The sequence below is a fragment of the Crinia signifera genome, chromosome 3 (genome assembly GCF_055691185.1).
Source record: "Crinia signifera chromosome 3, ASM5569118v1, whole genome shotgun sequence".
In the NCBI taxonomy this organism is placed as follows: Eukaryota; Metazoa; Chordata; class Amphibia; order Anura; family Myobatrachidae; genus Crinia; species Crinia signifera.
Genome location: NC_139219.1, coordinates 311,541,360 through 311,567,934, shown reverse-complemented (window position 1 = coordinate 311,567,934; position 26,575 = coordinate 311,541,360). Strand labels below are relative to the sequence as shown.

General features: G+C 43.7%; 1 protein-coding gene across 2 annotated transcripts in view; it reads right to left on the bottom strand.

The window, feature by feature from the left end:
• KLHL29 (kelch like family member 29) overlaps positions 1 to 26,575 on the bottom strand; it is a 633,192-nt gene that overhangs the window by 350,276 nt on the left and 256,341 nt on the right. For both annotated transcript variants that reach the window (XM_083178618.1, XM_083178619.1), the window contains exon 4: positions 22,315 to 22,622. In XM_083178618.1, coding sequence (XP_083034744.1) covers positions 22,315 to 22,572 — 258 coding nt within the window. In that variant the 5' untranslated portion in view covers positions 22,573 to 22,622. The remainder of the gene's footprint in view (positions 1 to 22,314; positions 22,623 to 26,575) is intronic.

Genomic DNA, 26,575 nt, shown 5'->3' with positions numbered 1-26,575 from the left:
ATGGCAGACATTGAGAGCAGTGCATATGCGCGCAAACACAGGATTCTAGGGACTGCATTGACTGCAGCCCCTAGGAGCCAGGTAGGGATGTTGGAAAGGCAGAGGAGTGGATTCCTACTAGAAGCTCTATCTCTGTTAATTGCAGCCTGGACTGGTAGTGCCTACTCCAGGGATATTGCCAGTGAAGCCAGTGCACAGATTCACTGCCTCACTGCGGGGGTGGTAAGATTTACTGGCCCCTAGGTAAAGTTCACTACCAAACATACGTGTTAGTTACCCTCAGCCTGGTGTCCCCACAAAGGCTCCGATGGTTCCGTTTTATAAGTAGTATAACCGCTCAGAGTTCTATAATGAGAATCTTTTCCAAACTGTCATTGAAGCTTCCCATCTCATCCAAGGAAGGCTACTGGCAACACCAGTATCTGGCTGATCAGAGAGGATCCCATCACTGGACACTTGAAGCTGGGCCAAGTAATGTCACAGCCCTCTGGACTGCGGGGTTTACTTACCGGGTTTGGAGGCGCTGGATGTGTAGGCAGCAGCGGCAGGTGTCTGGGTGGCTGGTGGATGCTTCCCTGAGGGGAACACCGAGTGGTGGTGAATGGCTCCCTGAAGCGGCAGGGATGCGGTGGACATTGCAGCCAGTTTACGGGATCCTTAAAGGGCCAGCGCGCAATTAGGGGACATAATCAGACATTTGCAGCAGATCCATCCCCTATTTAAGCGACTCTCTGGCAGGCATTCCCTGCCAGAGTGTAGGTTCACATCCTACTCCAGCGTCCCTTGTACTTATTGAATTTACTCCAGACTATCGGTTATCGACTTCTGCTTGTTCCTGACCACTAATCAGTGTCATCCTAGTGTACGGAGACCCGTGCTTCCCTGTGTATGACCCGGCCTGACCTTGGACTCCTCTTTTGCCTTATCCTTCGGTACCTGTTTTGTCCGTTCTGTTCTCGCACCCGGCTAGATGACTACGATTCTTCATATCTGTTTCCTAGTATATATCAGCTCAAAAGAGGGACCTGACTTGTGGCTACGACCAGCGTGGCCCAAAACCCACTTGGAGGGGTCACTATCAGAAAACCCCTGGCACGGTAAGGCTCCACGCCATTGCGTCAGGTCACGCCAAACCCAGAGTTGATAGGCCAAGTTACCGTAGTTTGTGACAAGTAAGTCTTTAGGAAACCTCATATCTTAGTGAATTCTAGTTTTCATCAGCAAAGTGACAACACGTCCCCATGCAACAGGCCAACCACTGGCTGATTCCACTGTAAACATAGGCAACAGTCACCCTGTATTATGCAAAGGATTTAGCTTGGAATAAAGCCATAGAATCTCTAACCCAGGGCTGCATACCCTTGTGTAGAAATCTAAATAAATAGATTTACTGGAACATGTTCTCGATTACTCCACAGAATGGCAATTTACTTTACAAAATACCACACATGAAAGGTCCAGTCCTTCTCCCTCGTAGTTTCCATGATTCTCTCGGCGGTAAACCGTGAGGTCTTCATTATCATACAGATGAAAATTCCAACCCACTGTATCAACTTAGATTTGACCTGCCCAACACTCCATACCGATATGTCATCTTATCAGTGAGCATCACGCGAGCTTAGACAAGATCCACTGATAATGCTTGAGGTGGCAGCATTGTGACAGCCTGCCGAAGGACACTGATAACCCTGCGTCTTCCCGGCCCTTATCTCTCACACACTATTACAGGATACAATTCCATCTGATTTGCAATTGAATTTGTCAGATCTTAAGAGCTGTCACCCAGATATAAACTTTCTGATGGAGTAGGATCCTCATAAACCCATCTGAGACGGTCTCTGGAGTACACAAACTTATTAAAAATCAGCAGCTGTGATAAACAAGTTCCTTCTTGCTTAGATGAGAGCGGCGTCTTAGGGTGTTAGGGAGGACAGTGATGGAATATTTGTTAGGCTTGCAACAATTATGGCTGTGATTCTGCCGTTTTGGAACATATTTGACTGTGAATTAGGAAGGACATATTCCGAGTCCGTGTTGAGTCACTGGCTCATTTAAAGGGCGCTTTCAAATTTGCAATTAAATACAGCACTGTTGCTGTCTGCAATATGGGGTTAATAATATATATATATATATATATATATATATATATATTCCTTTTACTCTTCACAGTATACATGATTAATGTGATGCCTATGCGATAAATTCCAAGTGCAATTTGACCTTGTGTGAATTCATCCCTAAGCATAGAAGTATGTTTATGGCGTATTAAATGCTATTTAATGTGAATACTGACTGTCCTAATCTGAGCAGCTAAATCAAATCACAGTGATAACAGCAAATTCACTGTCCTTGTAAAGAAACGCTGTAGTGGCAACCCTTGGCAGAATCTGAAGAATCCGGGAGATTAGGAGGTCAATGCAGGACAGCAGGAGATTTATGACTCAAACAGGAACCTCCTGCAGGATACAGGAGGTAAGGCAACTACGCAGAAGGCTTTACACGGTAGGCCATATAAATATACAATGATAGGTTACATGGGAAGAATGTGTTGATATAACATACTCTGATAACTGGTAGGACTATGGATGTTTGGAGGTCTGCCCCATATTCAGTTCTAGGTTTAATTTGTCGGTGCCAACCATCATTATGTGGGAGAAGAGACGATGACACGTTGCTGATGATCCTCAGGTACTGATTCCATCACAATTAAATCTAAGGTAGCGCAGGTTCGCACCGGAGAACTTGAAAGATACAGGATAAACAGTTGGGACAGCTGGAACGGTAAATGAGTCTATTTTTAAACTCCTAATCAGGAGAAAACAGATGTACTGATAATTGCATCTGCATTTGCCTAACTGTTATATCAAGTCCAATATTCTCATTTGCCGTGACAGTGGAGAGCTGTTCCACTCCTTGTTGGACCTCCACCCATCTAGACCAGCAGCATCTCTGGTCTGCAAGTGCGCACGTCACAAGCGCCCCTGCGACCGAAGACACCACTGAAGAGGATCATGAAGGCCGCCGTGGACGGCAGGGGGCCATCAGGGGACCAAGTAAGTATGAAAAGAAAAATAAAAAATCCAGAAAAATTCCTTTTCCAAAATGCTTGTGGTCCCAAGCATTTTGGATAAGGGATACTCAACCTGTAGTAAAGGTCTTGCCCACAGCAACCAATCAGTGTTGAGGAAGCATTGATCAACTGCATTCCATAAATTGTCAGTTGATTGGTTGCTAATCTTCACTTCCCCACTCTTTCCATAGCTTGATACCTCTCCCCCTTTCTGTATTATACGCGCCCAAAAAGCCTTTCCGAAATCACTGCCTTATTTATTCTATTGTCGCTCTCTCATTTTTCTGATTCTATCCCGTACTATGCTGTTTTGTTCCTCCTGTTATTATCACTGCTATCAGCATTTTATTTTAACTATTATAATAAGCTGCAGCTGTTTTCTGTGGTAGAACAATTTCTTCCTCCGTGAATGGAAGTTGTGTGAAAGAGAGAAGAACAACAGCAGCAAGAACAGACGTTTAGAATGCGGTATTTCTGGACGGCCTTGTGATACGGCGGCAGCGGTGTTCTCGATCACACTACGAGAGGGCTTTGATAATGGTGTATTCGCCTGCTGGCTTGACTCCGCTGGCAGGCACTAATTCAGAGCGGGGGTATAAGCTGGAGTTCAGCCTGACTTGCCCTCTCGATCATAACCTTAACTGCTTCTTGGAAATCCAGCTCTATGGCAATTTTTAATTGAGCTGTTGTGCCAATGTGCAACGCTAAATAAGTATCCAGGTCAGTGCGTTTAATTCTGACTATGAAGTGGCACTATGAGTAAACGTGGAGGAAGGAGGGGGCGTTGGGTGGGGGGGGGGAGCGGAATAAACCTCTTTTGCTAACATTTATCATGTCTGTCTGAAAATAATGATGTTATTTTTTTTTCAAATTATAATTAACTTTCTCTATTGCTCTGAGCGCACGTGTTGCCGGCGCACATTATTAATGGCACTTATTTTGTGGTCTGAGTCATCGGTGTAAGAAACCCGTGACATTACCGGGAGAAGATGTATTTATATTTTACTGTACCTATTTATTGGTTGGTATAAAGCACAGGTTCTCAAACTCGGTCCCCAGGACCCCCACACAGTGCATGTTTTGCAGGTCTCCTCACAGAATCGCAAGTGAGATAATTAGCTCCACCTGTGGATCTTTTAAAATGTGTCAGTCAGTAATGAGGGCACCTGTGCACTGCCGGGTGACCTGGAAAACGTGCACTGTGTGGGGTTCTTAGGACCGAGTTTGGGAACCCCTGGTATAAAGGCCCTATAATGATGTCGTACTTGGTGGCGTGTTACTCGCCACCAAGTACGACATAATTACTCGAGTCTCACAGATATGTTATCGACTATATAGCTCATACTTGCTTGCTTTCCTGTAATAAGCCCCATGGGGAAATGTCTACTGTAAGACAGGATACGGCCTAGATTCTATTGTTTCTATACAACTGCAAAATGTGGTCAGGAGGGCATATATGATATTCCCGGTGGTCAAATCCACATTGCACAGTGCACCAGCGACTTCTAGTCAAAATGAGGTAGAGACAAAATGAGACAGAATTGCTTGCAAATTTCAGCAAAATTCGCTGTCCCCCCCCTCCCCCTTACATCCTAATCCTAACCTTTCCTCCCCAGTCTATCTACCCCTTCCCCAGACGGACTCTTACCTGACCCGGCATACTTCTGTCCGGGATGCTGTCTGTCTCTATTCCAGCATCAGCATCCTGATCTCTTTGTAAATTGTGGTGCCGGTGATGGTAGTCGGATGCTGGCATCTGCATCCTGACCGCTAAGATGCTGGCCACGTCTGGGCCTGGAATTTGGGTGCAGACCTACAATAGCAACAGGCTAGCCATTTGATCAAATTTATACCAGTTTCAACGCACCCAATATTTAGATTTGCTAAATCCTCCCAACCCCATCCCAATACTTTCTAAGCGACATCTTTTAACTTTACCCACTTCTGAATAAATTCCTACCCTTTTGAGGTCAACATGTCAGGACTGTTAAAAGGTATATATTTGTATTTTCGATCTTATTTGGGGGGGAAAAATTGCAGTGATTATCCTAATTCTGCCAATGGGACACAAAAAGAAAGTCATGTGATCACAACCAAGAAGGAAGTGCCCATGTTTCGGAATAGCCAGAGCTGCCTAAGGCTGCACAACTGGGGTGCGGGCCACACCCACATGCCACCCGCTGGCACCAACTGTGACAATACGTGCAGCAACCGGATCCTGTCACTCTGTATAAGCCGGCACTGCATGCACACTTGTTTCCGGGGGCATCCTACATCTCCTGCACCCCTGAGTGACGTAACGGGTGCTCGGACCGCGAGGCCCCACCCCTTTGCATTAAATCCCCCACACTGGGTGACACTACATTACTAGTGACGCCACTGGAACCGCTGGGAATAAAATGCCAACCACTCTTGCAGATGGATAACTCAGGATGCCGCAAGCAGCCAAAGGGACAAAGATGGTTATGACACTGCCCAACCATTAACGGGGGACCCTCTAAATGTAAGGAGACATATGGGAAAAATGAAGCAGAGTCTATGTAGGCAAAGATGCATTCTCATATTTTGTGCACTTGCGCCGTTCTAAGAAAAGTGCAATTTGCACCAAAAAAAAACTTCACAAAAGCCCTCATATAGTTTTGAGTTCATATTATGCTCTATTCAGGGAAGGGGGAGGGATCCCGTGATTTGGCACCAAAAACGCCGGGATTTCAATCCCGGGATTGGATTTTCCAATCTGGGATTTCGGGATTAGACTGTGCATGCGCAGTCTAATGCCGGGTAGCATCTGAGCACTCGCTCAGACACTACCCAGCTGTTCCCGATGCCCGGCCTGCGGCTCTGCGCAGCGTGATGGTCAGAGTTCACGCTGCGCAGGTTGAACAGCTACTCTGCCAGCCCACAGACCCGGCCATCGCTCCCCGGCCCGGCTTCCAGATACTCGTGCACCGAGCTCCAGCTCTCCGGGGCCCAGCCGGCAGCTGCACATCCAGCCGAACAGCTCCCCGGTTCCAGGCCGCACAGCTCCCCAGCTGTTCTCGCCCGCACCATAACGGTTAATATGCAGGGCTTTTTTTTTCTTCTTAGGGAAGCCAATCCTGGGATCCTGGGAATCCCTGGATTGGGCATTTTTCAATCCCGAATTCCGGGATTGAATAAAATGCCCCGGGATTGGAATCCCTAATTCAGGGGAAGCTCTGAGTCCAGAGGAGGAGCAGCATTGCAGTTCAAAATTCAAATAGAGGTGCCACACCCATTGCCACCAACTGCCATTCAAAACTGACTCACTGGCAGTTGATGTGGCTCCCCTATTTGAATTTTGGACTGTGCTGCAGCGCCTCCTCGGGACCCACCACTGGTTCCATTCATATTCTCGTTACAGTGTTAGTATACTGCTTACCAGTGCATTTCTAGCGGCTGTGCCGTCTGTCCCCCAGATGTCATTAGGCATAACTCAAGTGTTCCTGTTTCTAAACATGACCTTGTTTGCAAAATGGTAAATAATCAAACCTCAAAAAAAAAAAAACTGGAGCACCGCAAGTGGAAGACAGATTGCCAATTATTTTTCCTACATTGCCAATGATGCAGTTATTTATACTTCTCCTGTAATTAACAGCACTTTAATAAGCATGACTATTGTATCCGCGGTTGCACCGATATATGATTTGTTTTTCCTGTGCCATCGCAATTAGTTAATTTTTTATCTGTTCCATAAAACACAGGGAGGGTCTGCCCGAAGAACAGACGTTTCCTGTTTATACGGCGAGGCGCTTCTTTCACGACTCCCTCCTCTCCCGTCATTTTTTATGCTCTTGTTTCGTCTTCTGGTTTGGTGCGTGTATGTTTATACACCGCGAAGATAAGAAGAGCGCTCTAGCACAATGTGTTTTCCAGGAGTGATCGCTAATTTCTATCTGTTGGGAACACATACACAAATAATAAATAATTCCTCCATATGACACAAGATACTAAAGTATCTCAATGGTGCAGTAATAATTTGGAGTAATGACCACCAGTGGCGCAGAAGCTGTCTTGTACCATATGTCCTATATTTCACTTTATATTTTGTTATTTTTTTTATTGATGCTTTTAATCCTCTTTATGAGCCTATAATGTCATGGCAACTGCATCTGATATAAAAAAAAAAAAAACGGGGGTCACTTTATATACACAGTCAGTCGGGGCGAGTTCTAGACTTCGCTGACAGCTGCAAAATTCAAATGATATTTAAATGCACAACATGGGGAGAAGATACGAATAAGGAGCTGGCCAATGGCCTATAATTTACTGTCGTACTGTTCACCTTAATCATCTCAAGCTTTAGAGTTTGTTAATGGAATAATTAATATGCGTTTCATTTTCATCAGCAGCAGAGCATTAAACATTCAGCATACCCTCATCCAGCATAAAATTCATAGCAATGGTTCTCAGCAAACACAGAATTAACATTTTTTTACTTTCATACCATAAGCAGATTTTTAAGGTCTGGTTTATTTTTATAGATTAAAACGTAGGGGTTTATTTAAGAAGATTGGCGTTCTATTGAAGATGGGCTGTTGCTCGTAGCAACTAATCTACTTCTTATTGATTTAGTACCTTCTAGAACATGGGTCCTCAAACTGCGGCCCTCCAGCTGTTGTGAAACTACAAATCCCAGCATGCCTTGCCACAGTTTTAACAATCTCTTATAGCAAAACTGTGGCAAGGCATGCTGGGATTTGTAGTTTCACAACATCTGGAGGGCCGCAGTTTGAGGACCCATGTTCTAGAAGATAATACACATTGCATCTTCAATAGAACTCTCATCTTAGTAAATAAACCGCGTAGTGACTGCAATCGTGCAAATGCCGATACTCTAGTCTCTAAACAAGTACTGTTATTGGTCCTGTACACACACACACAGAAGTGGTTATTCTGAGTTTGCTTCAATGTCTACATTGTAGACCGAGAACACGGATGAGTAATACTCAAGTCTCTAGGGATTCTGAAAGTTCTCCACCAGTCGCAGTGAGGGAGGATGTGAATGGAGGAGGGGGTGGGCGAAGGAGAGTACCAAACAGGTGGTGGGGATCGGAGGATTGAGAGCAGATGAATGACTGGAATGATTGCTTGGCGAGGGAGAGAGTAGAGCTGTTGACGTGAAGGAAGACCACCAAAGACCAAGATTTCGTCCAGAAACGCTTAGCAGCGTGTTAACATTTTTTACAGGAATCAGGTAATTTTGGAGTGCCTGAGTTGGGATTTTTAATAGGGGAGCAGGGCAGAGGAACTGGGTGCAATGAGATCAAGCATGGAGGTGATGGTGCATATGTAGAAGGAGGCAGCTTGGTTGGGGAAGACCATGGTGGATACAGGAGAGCATTGCATGAGGAGGGAAGGACAGCAGGATTAAGGGGGTTATTTTGGTTCACTCCTTCTGCCAAATTCCTTCTTAGATGGACAAAACCATGTGCACTGCAGGTGGGGCAGATATAACATGTGCAGAGAGAATTAGATTTGGGTGCGGTTTTACTACAAATTGAGATCTATATTGCAGTGTAAAAATAAAGCAGTCAGTATTTACCCTGCACAGAAGCAAAATAACTCACCCAAATCTAATTCTCTCTGCACATTTTACATCTGCCCCCCTGCAGTGCACATGGTTTTGTCCACCTAAGAAGGAATTTGCCAGAAGGAGTGAAACAAAATATGAAGTTTAACCATACAGTATATTTGTTGTCATTATTTGTACACTTTTGCTGAAGTAATATTTCCATGCAACAAGTGTAATACACCTTTCAGATCACGATCCCGGGTCTGACTTGGCACCGACCCGGGTCAAGGATGCGGTGTGAAAGGGGTATTAGTAAGCTCATAGAGCAGGCCTGGTCATCCTGTGGCTTTTTGCTGTTGTGAAACCACACATCTCAGCATGCCTTGCCACAGGTTTAGCATTCCCTAATATTAATACTGTTGCAAGGCATCCTGGGACTTGTAGTATCACAACAGCTGGAGAGCCATATATAAGAATCATATGACACATTATTAAATGACTGATTTCACATTTTTGACCTAAAGCTGAGTGTAAATTATATAGGACACGGAGCATACCTACAGTGGGTACAAGGGGTGTAATTGCTATGGGGTCCACAACTTAGGGGTGTGAGTCAGCCACACCCATGTGATTAAGTTGTCTACTAGGCTCCTATAATTTCCCACTAAACACTGTGTAGCATGTCACCCTGGGGATCGGTGACGTGGACTGGGGCACTGTGCGGTATAATGTGAACTAGGGCACAACAATGCGGCATACATTTAAATAGGGCACTACCATGGTGCATAAAATGAACAATTGCTGTGGAGAGAGGTCTATCTCTAGGTAATGGATTGTGTCCAACAAAGGGGCTGATTCAGATTCGTACGGATCGGAATTCGGCCCCGATTTTGATGGTGAGGGGTATGCGCAGATCTCCCGTGCAAACTCCTTTGGCGAGAATCACACTAGCCGAGGAGTTTGCATGGGCAGGGGAGGGAGGACGGCAGGCAGGGGAACACCCAATGTTTTATAGGCGTCCCCATGAAAACACTGAAGTTACAGTTTGGCGGGGTGGCAGGTAGCGCTGACCTGTTCACTAGGCTGCAAGTATACGCAGCTTAGCAAACAGGTCTGAATTATGCCCAAAGCTCTGTCTATGCTACTGACCTGGGATTTTCAAAATCGCCCTTGTAACCTTGTTCCTAAGGTGCCCATGTCTGATTGGGATCGGACCAAGAAATAGTCCCACATCGGATTTGTTTGCCCCCCCCCCCCCCTCCCCCTGGTTCCAATGTGTGATCTTGTGTGACCACTGACTCACAGAGAGAAGGGTCGCATGTAGAGATGGGTCGTTCGCGAACGAAGCGGTTCTTTTGAAGGGATCCCATAAAAGACTGAGGGAGCCGCCGATCCCAAAAAGGTGATCCGTCGTTCTTTTACTTTCAGTTTCGTTTTCCATTACAATGCATTTGTCTGAGCTCAGCACTGCCACCTGTGGCAGCTGAGATGTATTAACTCTGGAGACTGAGTACAGTGCTGCGACTGCAATTAAAAGAAAGAATAACAAGGCTGCTGCTGCTAGGGATGGCCATCGGTGCAGACGCCATCGATGGTTGCCATCGATGGCGATTCTGCACCCAGCCATCGATCAGTGTTTTACTCGGTTAAGTATGTTCTTATTTGTTCAGCTCACTGTTTAAAAAAAAAAATGGCCCATACACTGGTGTATGCTCATACACTGTTCCCATACATCGCAGTAGTGTATGACCACCTTTAGTCTCATCAGTGACACAATACGTGTAAGCCTTTCTAACCTGGAACTTTTAGCTGTAGGTTAATTGTCTGCAATCACCTTAACATTACAGATCCCCTCGTAGCTAACACAATTGACTTTAAACAATTTCAATCAGCAGGAGATCTGTATAATCGCTCTTCAACCTCGTTACAAAAAAAAGCTATTAAAAAAAAATGACCTTGAAATGCACCGATCGTGGAACCTCTCCTCTGCATAAAGATGGAAGCTCCTCTATGAGAAGGTACACCGTAGAAATAAGCCACTCACATGGAAAACCTTCCGTAGCACGATACCGGCAGTGGCGGCGCACACAGCTCTGCACCAGGGGGTCTGTGCGAATCAGCACCTAATGGCTGCGTGCTGAATTAGCAGAAGAGTGTAATCTAGTGGGAAATAAATTGCCCTGCCATGTATCACCGTCCAGCGAAAGAAAAATATTACAAACAGGAAGTCGTTAGGATGAAGAGCAGGAGAAAGTTATTAAAATCTAATGTTTAAAATGTATAAGAGTTCATTACTGTTTGAAGGGAAGCCATTTATCAGGGCCGCTGTTTAAAAAGTCATAGCGTAGTAATAAGCTCATTCATTTAGCCGACGACTGCATTTATGGAAGCCATAACTCAGATCAATGACGCAGAGGCCGTACAGGATGGACACAGAGAGGCATCAAGCAATCGGCTTAGTCCTAAATTATTTAGCTGGAGATCCGCACGTGGGGCAATTGAATCTAATTTGCTAATGTCTTTTTAATGCATTTAGAACACAACATTTTCGCCCACGTCTGATCTAAGAGAGCAACACATGGCTGTTATTGAATTCCCATTACTATGAATTATTGCTACAATATATTTCAGCCAATATCATCTGCCCGGAGGCTAGCATTACTTCTGAAGGTGCTGGAGCAGTCAGCACATTTGTGAAACACGGGACAATAAGAGGCGTCCTAATTTAGCTGCTTCTGATAACAACAGGACACAGTTTGACCTCAGCGCTGGTCCTGCCGCGTTCTGCATTTACAGCATACAGTAGGTTATTATAGAAGAGCAATGTTGTGACGTCTCCACCTGAAATACTTTGCCCAGTAAAATGTACTTTCTCACCTGTGCAAACGAAGCATGTTTGCTAGGCACATATTGTATGGACTGACAGCCTGCTAATTGCAAAGTATAGGCCTGATCCAATATGGATTGTATATGCGAGTCATAGCAATGCAAATGCAGGATGAGGTACATGGTACAAACCAACAACCCCCCTGCATACAATCCTCTGCTTGCATGCCACCTACTACCTGCATACCATCCTCCCGCTGCCTGCATACCATGCCCTGCCTGCATACCACCTCCTGCCTGCACACCACCCCCTGCCTGCATACCACCCCCTGCCTGCATACCATCCTCCCCCCCTCTGCATACCATCCACTGCCTGCATACCACCTCCTGCCTGCATACCATCCCCTGCCTGCATACCACCCAGGGACGTGTGGTGATGTAAATGGCTCAAGAGTCCCTGGCAAGTACCAGAGCCAGATTTGCACACAATATACTGTATGAGCCCAGGGGTACATACCAGCATTATACACATGTGCAGCAGTATACACTGCTGGTGATTTGCTGAGGTTTGATAAGAGATGTGCAGAAAAGGCAGCCAGGAGAGGCACTGCCTCACCTGCCATAGACTTTTTACTCCACAGTTTTGACTATAAAAATGATTAGAATAATAAAAATAAGAATTTGTATATATATTCTTTGTATTTGTTATATACTTTATAAATTCAAAACTCCGGCATATATGCTAGTATGACAGGAAAGGCTGTGCCTCACCTGCCTCACCCCACCGCACGCCACTGAGTGGATGGTATGCAGAGGGGGGGAGGATGGTATGCAGGCAGGGGGTGTACCACCTCCTGCCTGCATACCACCCCCTGCCTGCATACCATCCTCCCCCCCTCTGCATACCACCCCCTGCCTGCATACCACCGCCTGCCTGCACACCACCCCCTGCCTGCATACCATCCTCCCGCTGCCTGCATATCATCCTCCCCCTCCCTGCATACCACCCCATCTGCATACCACCTCCTGCCTGTATAACACTTCCTGTCTGCATACCACCTCCTGCCCGCGACGTGCCCCCATTTCTGGAGATGAATCAGGCCTTATATGCGCTATTGTAGTATGTTCCTAGTGTTCCCGCTAGGCTGTTCCCGCTGCTATAGTACTGTACATCTGCTATATGCTATAGTACTGTAAATCTGATATATGCTATAGTACTGTACATCTGCTATATCCTATAGTACTGTACATCTGCTATATCCTATGGTACTGTACATCTGTTATATGCTATGGTACTGTACATCTGTTATATGCTATAGTACTGTACATCTGCTATATCCTATGGTACTGTGCATCTGCTATATCCTATGGTACGGTACATCTGCTATATCCTATGGTACTGTACATCTGCTATATCCAGTAGCGCACGCAGGGGGGGTTTCTGAGTACCCAGAAACCCCCCTCAGGAGTCTAAGGGCCCTAGGATGAAAGCTGAGGGTCCCTTCTTTCCATAGGTACAAGAATTTTAAAAATCGGCCCTTGGGAACCGGAGATATCTGACTTCAAAGCAGTGGTCCCCATCCAAGCCTGTTAATTGCTCTTCCCAGTCGGATATTTCAGGTTCTGTCTGACTTAGAGTTTTTCTGAGGGTATATTCCAAAAGCTGGGACTCTCCCCCTTTGATGGACACTAGAAGATGGTCTCTACTGTGCCCAGAACCAGAGATATCAGCCTTCCAGCAGCTGGTTACTGCTCCAGCTCCACACACCTGTTATGTAGTTTTATATTCTCGGTGGCAGATTGCTCTGCCTCCTGAGCTCTGATCCCCTAGTCCTCAATACCATTTCGTAGGTGGGATTCTCTAGTTTTTCATTCCATTAAAATCTTAGAAATCTATTTCCAGAAACTGGAGATATCTGCAGTCAAGCAAGCTGTCCTCCCACCAGAAAATTATGAATAATAAGCCCACTCTACTATCCACCCCTCCTCTGCATATTAAACATCCTCTACCACCCTGGAAGTTATGTATCAGAGCCCCTTCATTCAGCCCAATGCCCCCTTATCCCACCCCATCTCCCACCATCTGTGCAGTAAAGGGGTAATTAGTGGAAATTACTGATCCAGGCCCTACATGCTGAGTGGTTGATATAATACTCCCTACCACCTGCGGGACATCAAAGCTTCCCCCACCCCTACCGCTGGAGGATCGGTAGGGGCCCCAATACATTGCTATGCCCAGGGGTCTACACTGCTGTTGACGCCCCTGTATGTATATATATGTATGTATGTATGTATGTATGTATATATATATATATATATATATGTGTGTGTGAAAATATATGTATACATATGTATACATATATATATATATATATATATATATATATATAATTTATATATATTATTATTATTATTATTTAACCCTATATACATTTGGTCTATCTATAATACTTTAACTGACCCGGCATATACTGGGTCACCTAAGTGTCCATCTTCGTGCTTTGCTCCGCCCCTCTGGAAACCCCCTTCTGAAAATCCTGCGTTTGCCCCTGATATCCTATGGTACTGTACATCTGTTATATGCTATGGTACTGTACATCTGTTATATGCTATAGTACTGTACATCTGCTATATCCTATAGTACTGTAAATCTGATATATGCTATAGTACTGTACATCTGTTATATGCTATAGTACTGTACATCTGCTATAACCTATAGTACTGTAAATCTGATATATGCTATAGTACTGTACATCTTATATATGCTATAGTACTGTACATCTGCTATATCCTATAGTACTGGACATCTGCTCTATGCTATAGTACTGGACATCTGCTCTATCCTATAGTACTGGACATCTGCTATATCCTATAGTACTGTACATCTGCTATATCCTATAGTACTGGACATCTGCTATATCCTATAGTACTGTACATCTGCTATATCCTATGGTACGGTACATCTGCTATATCCTATGGTACTGTACATCTGCTATATGCTATAGTACTGTAACATCTGCTATATCCTATGGTACTGTACATCTGATATATGCTATAGTACTGTACATATGCTATATGCTATAGTATTGTACATCTGCTATATCCTATAGTACTGTACATCTGCTGTATGCTATAGTACTGTACATATGCTATATGCTATAGTATTGTACATCTGCTATATCCTATGGTACTGTACATCTGCTATATCCTATGGTACTGGACATCTGCTTTATGCTATAGTACTGTAAATCTGCTATATGCTATGGCACTGTACATCTGATATATGCTATAGTACTGTCCATAGGCTATATGCTATAGTATTGTACATCTGCTATATGCTATAGTACTGTACATCTGCTATATCCTATAGTACTGGACATCTGCTATATCCTATGGCACTGTACATCTGCTAAATACTATAGTACTGTACATCTGATATATGCTATGGTACGGTACATCTGCTATATCCTATGGTACTGTACATCTGATATATGTTATAGTATTGTACATCAGATATATGCTATAGTACTGGACATCTGCTATATCCTATAGTACTGTACATCTGCTGTATGCTATAGTACTGTACATAGGCTATATGCTATAGTACTGTACATCTGATATATGCTATGGTACTGTACATCTGCTATATGCTATAGTACTGTACATCTGCTATATAGTACAGTACTGTACATCTGCTATATAGTACAGTACTGTACATCAGAATCAGCTTTATTTGGCCAGGTATACTTGAGTATACTAGGAATTTGATTTGGATTGCTGTGCAACAGCCAGGGTGGGAACAAGCAAACAGTGGCAGTAGTATGTATATATGTACTGCCACTGTTTACTTGTACATCTGCTATATGCTATAGTACTGTACTTCTGCATACCTCCCAACATTTCAGTGATCGAAAGAGGGAACTTTTGGTGGTGTGGCCTAATGGCAAGGGGGCGTGGTCTATACATGCACAGCGGCACTGTGAGCTGCTAGCCAGGCCCCTCAGCCCGTCTGGCTGCAGAAATAGACCAGTGAAAGGGGGACTCCCTACTGCCCCCCCCCCCACCTCGCCGTGGGACACGCCTACTCCCTGTCAATCACCTTGCAAGCAGCTAGCATAGGAAAAAACTAGCAAGATTTCTTCTACGGGCCTTTGCTGAGTGAAAGTTTTCTCCATTAATAGTTATAGTATGAGAGAACTTTATACATAAATCATAATAATTAGCATACTAATATTTGGCTGCAGTGAATGCCAGTTACTACATTAGGTGGAACATTGCTCCCCAGTGAGGCAGCTTAGAACATCTTGTCATTTTTTATTGGTGTTAAAAACATGTTTTGACTTAATATAAATTGGAAATTAGAAATGATGATCAGCTACGTATTAATGATTGCTTTGGTTGGGCTGACATGGTTTCATTTACCCCGGGTACATGGGTTCAGTTTTATAACAAAACATCCAAAGTTCTAAAAATGACAGACTAGTGGTACAGCGGCAATAGTACATACGGGGGGAAATTTACTAAGATGGGAATTCTATTTTACATGGGCTGTTGCTATGGGCACAATCTACTTATTTATTTAGCACCTTCTAGAAGATAATAGCTAGTATATCATTGGTTGCCTATAGCAACATCCAATTTAAAGTAGAAATCCCATCTTAGTAAATTTCCCCAAAGAGTCCGCTCAGCAGCTCCAGGCTGACAGGTCATATCTGCCCTTATTAACTCTTCCTAAGCACCAGATATATGTAAGAGTCCGCAAAACCAAGCATTGGTCAACCTTAGCTGATTTCCTTTATAACAGAGAATCCATGCATATGGGTCCCCCTATAGAACTGCCATACCTCCCAACATGACCCATTCCGGGAGGGACATAATGCTCTGCTCCTGGACTTTCATGCCAGTGGCAGTTGTAGAGGTAAGGCTGCAACACAGTCCAAAATTCAAATAGGGGACTCACCCCAACTGCCACACCAACCACCACAGTGTGGGATTCACTGGCAGTAGATGTCGCTTCCTACGTAACGGTTGGACTGCCCTACCTCTGCAACTGCCACTGGCAAGGAAGTCCAGAAGAAGGGCATTGTGTCCCTCCTGGAATGGCTCATGTTGGTAGGTATGTGTCTGATGATAACCAGGTCTTTGAAACTGTTCAGGTGGATATATCATTAAGGGACATTGGGGCAGATGAATTAAGTCTGGTGAAGAGATAAATTGAAGATAAAGTAGGTGATAACGCACCAGCTATGTTTTAAAAATGACAGTTAGGGGTTGATTGGCTAGTGCATTATCACTTTCCACTTTATCTCTTCAACAGGCTTAATACATCCGGCCCATTGACCCCCCAAATGACTTAGTCATTGCTTAGGTCTGAATTAGTTTCCTCTAATGATTGTCCTCTGAATGTGTTGCCCTATTATTAATATCCTATTAATATCTCAATGCATATATAATGTCTGTATATTCATGCAAAATGTATACGGTGTCTAATTTGTTCTATTTTGTATCATTATTTGATTACTATGTATTCCCAGGCTATGATGTAGTGATTAGGCAATGTGTTGTTACTATATTACTTGTCATGTACTAGAACGAGCGGATTGCTTTTAGTCACTATGGTAACTGGTCTCAGGAAATGACATCATTTGTGGGCGCCTTATTGTTAGTCCCTGGCGACGCCTGCATTTCCCTGACACTCCCACTAAACAGCGGGTTACCACCCCTAGACGCCTACTCCTTGTCAATCATCTTGCGAATGGCTAGTGATGGGAAATGTAACGTGCACATTGCGTTCTTCCCCATCCCCATTGTCACCTCACGGTGTCCAGCACTTGATACAGTATCATGTCTATACCGGCATAAGCTGTGTGCGTTACAGTAATGTGTTTCTTCCATGGGAACAACCCCCCCCCCCCCCCCAACCCATGTGGCTGGTTTGTGGATACAGCACAGTGACCTCACTGGCTGGCAGCACAGGGGATAGCGGCTGAGCCTGAACACATGACACTAATGAATGAGAACACCTGTATGAGACATGTGTAGGCGCTGCTATAGCCAGGTACTCGTAGTGCTGCTCTATAAGGTACCTTGGTGCCTGTGGGAGTATCATAACCAGCTAAGCTGAATTCCTCATAGAATTCCCTGCCTATTTGTACAGCATTTGCAGGTTCATAGATTTCCGTAGGGACTGTTGCTGCAGCCGGTATTGTGGAAAGTGGAGAAGAAAGTAGGGCGAGGATCAGGGGGCACAGCGTGAGGCAAAGTGACAGCTCTCACCCCTGCTACCCTGTACTTGCTCTGCTGCAGATCAGGCAGAACTGCACAGTGACCAGGAGCAGCAAGAAGACACTCACTGTCATAGCCTTACAGCTGATGCACATGTCCATACTGTACCATGCCTCCCAACCTTTCCGCGGGAACGTCCCCGTTTTTGGGGATGTTTCCGTGCCCCGTGGCGGGGAGGCAGCAGCGGGCGCGCAGTGTACACATGTTCTGAAAGTCGGTCCTCAAAATAGGAGTGCGGTTGAAAATCTGAAAACCTATATTTTTCCCATAGTACATCCCGCCCCATACCCATATGTTATCTATATTTGAATAGGACATTGTATTATATGCTTGGCATACTGGGACTTGCAGTTCCCCCGACAGCGGAGTCACGGGTACTTACTTGTTTTCTAATTCCAAATTCTTCCTGGTTGTATCTGACAACATCCCCTTCCCTTTACCATTAACCCTTTGAGCGCCAGCGTTGCTGTTCTTTTCGAATAAATAAATACAAATACAGCCGAGTCAATTCATTGAAGTTAAGTTAAATATTACACCCCCCAAAAACAGTCGCAGTGAGCGGCGGTGGCATTTTTTTAACGGATATTTTGAGGGTTGCTCACAGCAACGTTGGAACTCAAAGGGTTAATGATGTCACAACAGACAATAAAAAAGTGTGCATTGAAATAACGTAGAACCAGTAAATAAATAAATAAATAATAAGTCTCCTCTTTAAACAATGCTCTTGTTCCATGAAATCCTTCTCTGTGTGCTAAGGTTCTCCAACGTCCTTGTTCCTATCGGCCAAATACAAAGCTAGCAGAGAGACCTTCAATAAAAAACACATTTTTGAATGATTTGGATTGGAGAGGGGGCTTAAAGGGTATTTCCTTTGCAACCGCAGATGTGAATTCTGAGCCGAGCGGTTCCCTCCCTCTGTTCACCACTAATGTTCGGAGTCCTGTATTGTGTGTGGTGCTGGGATATACAGCTGCTGATCTGGGCTCATGCCAGTGACCGCTACAGTCAGAGGTGTATGCACTGGGTAGCTCTACGTATAGAAGGCGTTCTCCTTGGGCAGGGTGTCTCAGGAGAGAGCATGGGGTCAACGTAATGAGCCAAAATCTCTAACAACCATCATGTCTCCAAATTGATCACGTTTAGAGGGCAAGCCCTTAGGGACAGAGATTCCTTTTGTGAACTGTTTATTTTCATTTCTGAGCAAACATTGACCGAAGCATCCTCGGAAATGTTCTCCTCCCAAAGGTCACCCAGTTACACGTGTACAGTAGAAGTATTGCATGTTTGTCTATGATGTAATGTACTGAAGACATGCTCCCTGAAACTCCACACGCAAGAGGTGTACAGACAGCTGCAATATACTAGCCGGAGATACCGATATTTGGAAACTGACATAAATTCTGTATTTTATATTTCAGCATAGATGTGTTTTTTTGGAGGAATTTGGGCAAATCTCATTTCCAATTACAAGTGGAAATGCGATTTGCACAAATTACGCCAAAAAATACAAAATTATGTAAAAATATACCAGGGGGGAGCCCTGTGATAAGAACGCTATCTTGAGATAGCATTAGCTAGTGTTCCCCTTGTTCCCTGACTCTAGCTATGTGTGTCTGACAAAAGCGGAAAGGGGCACAGTATGGCATGAGCCAACTGTAAACGCAACATGTAGGAACTAGGGAATGAGAGGGAATGATAGAATGTATATAGCAGTGCCCCTCGTGCGAACATCCACTATGTCATTATTATTATAAGGCTTACCATTTCTGTACATGACTTAGGGGACTAAATAAAAAGCCTTGGGTGAAGATAAAGTGGACGTAGACAGAGTATCAACCTATCAGCTATACACTGTCATTTTTCAAACATTGTAACATGGCAGTTAGGGGCTGATTGACCGGTACTTTATCTCTGTCAATGCAATATCTGCAATGATGTCATACCAGTGTCTAATGATATGAGATAGCAAATCCACAGTCTGTTATATATGTCACGCATGAATGCGGCTAACAGGAGGCCGTGGAACAACACAAGTGTCTTATATGGAAGAAATAAAAAAAAGATAATGGCTTTAAGGGCAACTCTACAAGATAACTTAGAAAGAACATGATTTCAATTAAAAATCCCTTAACAAATATCTACGCCATTAATGTCAAAATAACAAAAAGAGAGGATAGCTAGTGTAGAATCGGTGTGGTTGCTATGGGAAACAGCCTCCGCTTCTCCTCTCTACAAGTTTTTGATTAGTCTTCCAATAAGTGTATTCTGTGAGACCGTTTAATTCAGCCACCGGCAAAGAGGCATTTCATTGACACATGCGTTATTTGCGAAGCCCATCTGGCCGGATTTATTGCTAGGCCTTACATGTTTATTTGGAAGCAGAGTGTGGCCTTGACAGGCATAATGTACCCAGATGGAGTCGGGAGGTTGGAAATAACATTTATGTCTCTGTAAGTTGTAGAAAAAACTGAGATCTGTCATCTCTTTGGGAGAACACCAAAATGGATTGACCGATTGACTGACAGGTTGATTGCTGCAAAATGCAACCGTTTAGATGTAATTTAGTCTAGTAAAATGCCCTTTATGAACTATTCTTGGGTCTTACAGTACTTACTTTGCACTGATCCTTTTTTTTTTACCAAGTCTTTCAGTCTGAAGTTTAAAAAGGACAACAATCAAAAATGGTGCTTAAAGTCTCCGCGGTTGTGATGTACGTTATTGTTCTGTCTTCTAAAGTGGACGGGTGCCTGGCGGCCACGTTCAGGCAATCAGTCCTATACAGACAATTAGTGACATCACTGAGGCCTGACATAGTTTGTAGTGTTGCTAGTTCCTTGTGAATTAGTAGGCCCAAACCCACACAATGGCAGCCTCTTCTCTTCATGCATAGCTGATGGGCCTACTTCAATGCTGTAGTGTCGGGCTGGCCAAACCGTTCTTCGAGATCTACCAACAGGTCATGTTTTCCAGACCACCTAGCTGGTGCACCGATGTAGTCAAACATGCTGCATTCATTCCGAACCGACACATTCTACAGATCCACTGGTGGCCTGGAAAACATGGACTGTTGCCAGCAAGAGCGTTGGCTGCCCAAACCCCAATATTTTAAGTAGGGACATTGCGTGCTAAAGACGTGGGCTAAAAAGGGGTTCTAGATGGGAAGGGGTGTGGCCACACAATGGGTGAGATTTACAAAACCCCGAAAAGTGATAAAATGTAGAGTGTTAAACCACCAACCAATCAGCTACTACCTAACATTTTTCAAAACCAACCTGTGACATGGCAGTTACGAGCTGATTGGCTGGTGGTTTATCACTCTCCATTTTATCACTTTTGAAGCTTAGTACACCTGGCCCAGTACATATTATGACCTAGGCTTGGGATAGGCCTAGGCCTAGTGCTGGCTCTGTTCTAACACATGAGAGTCATATTATGAAACAATTTAAAGTGTAAAAGGCTCAACCAATCAGATTTAATGAATCTTCCAGCACAGTGTAGACAATAAAAGCTATCCTGTGATTGGTTGGATATTATTTATGTCTTTATTTGAACATATACATGTGGAATAGGTTTCAGCATGCCTCCCACTGCAGCTGGTAAAGCTTTTTCTCTGAAATTCACCGGTTTTCTTGTCAGTATTACACAATTTATTTTCAGATGGAATTCATTTACATTGTCACGAAGGCAATGCGAGTCCTTTCTGTAATACCAGTGATATATACACTTCCCTGTCACATTCACATAGAAAATAGAATGCAAGAACATTTTTTGGGGATGCACAACAACATCAAGGGGAAGATGTATTGTAGTTTTGACAAAAAGGAAAAGTACAGGTGTTGCCCATAGCAACTAATCAGAAAGTAGCTATCATTTTATAGAATGTACAAGATAATGATAGCTGGGATTTGATTGGTTCATTATGTCCACATCTGCTTTTTACAGGTTTTAGTATGTCTGGCAGAAGATTTAGGCAGCCAAAAAGCAATATGTTCGAACTCATACCCTCGTACTATAAAGCAGTCATGTCCAAACTATGGCCCTCCAGCTGTTGTGAAACTACAAGTCCCATCATGCCTTGCCACAGTTTTGCTATTAGGGGATGCTAAATGTATGGCAAGGTATGCTGGGATGTATGTGTAGTTTCACAACAGCTGGAGGGCCGCAGTTTGGACATGCCTGTTGTAAAGAAATTATTTTTGTCCTATTTTGAGATGAACTAATTCAAACATGTGGAAAACCTTGCCGGAGAGCAATCCAGGCTGATCATAACAACCAGCATTTGTCCCATAGGGTCCACCTGTCAACTTCAAAAAAGGAGGCAGCCATTTTGTGCGCGCTTAACGAATATTACAAAAAAAATACTGTCTACCAAAGGACTATAAATAACGGACATCATAGAGCCACAACGTTACTGGCTATATGTGAACAGGCTGCCTGCATTCTGATAAATGTAGTGACGGCAGACATGTCAGTTTGCGTTGCTCTGAGTAAACGAATCAGCTGGTTCATAGGACTAGTCCTCAAAATGGCCGCCTTCTCCCTTTCATCGACAATAGATACGCATTCTCACACAGTAATTCAATAAAAAAGAAACTCTTACCTTGGACGCAGACGCCGCAGATGGGTTGCTGGCAATGCTTGTCACAGCGTCACTGCCAACTGTTGTAGAGGTGGTTGACGTTGGTGTCGGAAGACGAGACGGTACTATGGGCAAGGGTAGCAGTCCAGGCCTGTTGTTGCCATTACCGTTGACCGTACTGTTCACATTACTCGTGTTCATATGATTGCCACTAGGGCTCCACTCCCATCGCTCCCACCCTCCGCAGTAATCCCTCTCGAAACGGCTGTGCCGCGACATCCTGCAGAGTATTGCGCGAGCAGCTTCGATTCTTCTTCCACAAAGAGTGCCTGAAATGTTAAAAGGAATATTAGAAATATGTGCTAAACGAGAAACATTATTTATAGGTGAGCTCTATATGATAATTGATGTGAATTCTCAGCAAGCCTACTGAGTATAATGAGGGGGAAAAAAGCCTTATTTCCGCAAATGTATAACCGAGTAATTATTAGAAATGAAAGTTCATTCTCTGAAAAGAAAAAAAAAAAAGTGAAAAGCAGAAAGAAAGTTGAGAAAGGAACTTGGAGCAACTCCCGCTGTTTTCATTTAGAAAATAATAAATCCTAGACCAATTTATGCTTGGCTGTCTTTTATCATGAAATTGTAAACCGCTAGATTAACCGATTTGCTGTGCCGGCAGACAAAGGAGCCTGTGACAGGGGCCTGGTTAAATTTAGTAAATACAATTACTGAATGGATTGTATTTCTTAATATAATGAAGGGCCATTCGGTGAATTAATACAATAATACAGTAGCTGTATTTTGTTATCACGGCAAAGTGGTCATTAGCCGCATGTATACTACAGTATACACTTCATCACCCTCTACAGCCACTGTGACATTCGTTTAAAATTAATTGTGTAGCAAGGCATCTGCTTTCGTTTAACTAATTTGTAACAGAAAAACAAAACGTAGATTAGAATTACTGTATATTAAAGGGAACAGAACACTTAACTTAAAACAAAGAACATATCACTTATCAGGAAGATATATTCCATCTAAGATAAACCAATATTTAAAATAAATAAATCAGTGCGTGATGAAGACATACCTAGGATTTAGGTATAGGTTTTTTTTTTTTTAGCAATTATCAACCCTTTGAGTGCCAATATCTGTGAGAGATGTGCAAAATATCGGCTAAAAATACCAGCGTCGCTCACGTTTGATATATAAATTCAAATAAAAAAAATGTTGTGTAAAAAACCCATTATATTTCGTATGTAAGGTAAACATTAAGGGTCATTATGATGAATAAAAATGTTTGCTTGCCAATTTTCACACCTATTCTGACAAATTCACTTGGCACTCAAAGGGGTAATATAAATAGGGGTTAATATGATGTTTCCATAGGAACGGTACATTTCAACTATAAACTGCAAATGGACAGCTTGAATTTTATGGGACATGTTGGGGGGGGGTATTCTAGTTGAATCGCCCCCGTGCAAGTTTGCACGGGGAACTGATTTTTTGCATCTGCGCAGCTATGTGCAGACGATTGATGCGCACGGGAGCGGCAAACTGCGCGTTTATCGTCCGGCTCGCACCTAGCAATGTGGGCAGGGGGGGGGGGGTGTGTGTGTAAGGAGAAGGCCGGAGTCAGAGCCCATGGGACGCCCAGTGGTGATGCGGGGGGAAAGAATAAGGTCCATGGTGTATTATGTTTATCTCAATCGAAAATGTGGTGGCACTGCCTGCCATCCGTAAAAATGGGCAAGTCTCCCACAGCCTACTTGCACCGCCTGCTCTCCCCATTCAACCAAGCAGTTGCGGAGTAGAAGTGGGTGGGGCGGTGACATGATTTGCTGGGGCTATCATTCCAATGGCATTTTATGCCATGATTATGCTGCTAGTATTGTGGTGTACAACAAAGGATGGGTTCTTGTACAGAGATTAGGGGGCAAGAGAATATTTATTTAGCAAATTATTGTTTGTTCGAGCACCACCCATAACTCTATTCCTCTTAATATTCCTTCATTATGGAATAATCCAACTCCCAAGTGTGGTGCACATAGGTCCTGGTGATGCCAAGGAGATTTGCAACATCTATTGTACAAACTTTCTATTGGTAGATGTGTGTTGTGTGACATCATTGCTTAAATAATCTTATCACTAATTAACTATCATAACTAGAAATAACACACGGACAACTGAAGTGCCTTTTAAAATTGGTCAACCAGAATTTATTTCAATCTTTAAACTAAATATGGCGGAAATAAGAAAGAACAGCCAGACCCACAGTGACACTACGACTTAACGCCGACACACATGTCAACGACATGGTATTCTTTAATTTATTGGCAACGCCAACAAAGGCCGGGTGTCCAACTCTCTCCCCAATACACCATAATAAAGCCGTCCAGACAGCCAAACCCCAATGACCCCCAGTTGGAAAGCCACTTTATACAATGTATTGGGCAAAGAGCGCACCCTAAAAACAGCAGCGCAATAGCCACTGTTACTGACGTTCTTTCCCGCCACAAATATAGGTTGACAAACCCCAACCGGCAAAGAAAAATAAAAAAACGGGTGGGGACAAAAAGGTGACTTGGGGAGGGAGGGTAGGAAAAATTCCAGAGAAAGAGATGGAACCTTCTAGGGCATCTAACAAAATGTCCGATTAACCCCTCCCTGACACTCCCCTTATTTAAATTAACTACATGTCTAGCCTGTTAACTGTTTCACTACCTAACTGAATTAAGCAAAGCTCACACGACCCCTCAACCTAGAAGTTTATAATCACTCGTACTATCTGCACTCATTCTTCATTCTCTTGGAACATTACACAATCTGACTAATCAAGGTGACTGATTATAATACAGTTGCTGTGTTCCCTCAATACCAGTTTACTTTAATATATAATAATGAGCTAAAAAAGTGATCTTGCAAATGAGTCTTTCCCATACTTCATATTATGGAGAACATTGCTTGGCAAGGAAGAGACTGGTCGGTGTCAGAAGATACTAGATAATAAAAAGGCTAACACTACTTCTCTATGAGAGGGATTCAAGTGTTCTGCACAACGTCAGCCACTAGATGGCGCCCAACAGAGCAATTGAAGTGTTGCTACGTTCCGCCATGCAGAGCCGCAGTGCTGACATTACTATTGTGTTGTCACTTTGTTTGGACAGATTGGTATCTAGTATTGACGCAGGTAAAATGACGATATGGTCATTGTCAACACAGGTCAACGTGATTTTTTTTCACGATTTTCGTTCTCCTTTTTTTATGCGAGTGGATGCGATACACTAATTAGGATCCCTAATTAGTGCGTCGCATCCACTAGTATGAATTTTTTTTAAAAAAATTGGTAAAAAAACTCACGTCGACCTGTTTCTGTTTTGACAATGACCATGTCAACGTTTTACTGCTCATGTGTTGACATTGAGATAAAAAATTAATTTTAAAAATCATGTCTACTTTTTTTTCTTCTGGTCAACCTTTTGCTTGTGTTGTGTTGACAGTTTGACAATGCCGACTTTGTGCGTGTCATCCTTTTGCTGACGACCTAATAACTCCCGAACATTGCCTGTGAGCTATACCGCACCCATCTGGAGCGAAGCATTTACTGGAAGGCATCTGAGAAATCGCCTCTGTTAATTCTTGTGCCGTTAGTAGGATTTTCAGGGAAGCGGGATCGGGACAGGGCGGATATGGGTCTTCAACTGTCCAACGTGGTAACTACCGTCATTTATAACTGCTCGTGCTCCGTGCCCAGCGCCTGCAATCTCCTGCTCTCATATAAAGGTTGTTTCCATATAGATTTGTGTATTTGGCAGAAGCAATGATTTGGAAATGCTCTCACGCCAAAGTCATTTTTTAGATTGTTGTGCTCTCTCTAACGTCTTGTCAGTAAGTTACATTTAATTTCCCTATCCTTCATTTATATTGTGCCAGGACTAATTAGGTAATCGCGTATAATGCATTTATGGACCCATATGACAGCCGCAGCTGTGTCAGTGGGGATGGCTGTTGCAACATTTCCGTGTCTTGAAGTAAAAGTCTATTTATTATTCCAAAGACTGTGGATTTGTGCACATGTTATGCAGCCAATAGGAGGAGAAGGGCAGGCCCAAAATGCATCTATATCCTAATGAGTTATTGGTGAATAGCACTGGGTGGGTAAACAGTTAAAAAAGACAGTGTTACTAGAGCAGTGGTTCCCAACCTCGGTCCTCAGGACCCTGCACAGTTCATGTTTGCCAGGTCAACCGGCAGGTGCACAGGTGCATTCATTACTCACCGA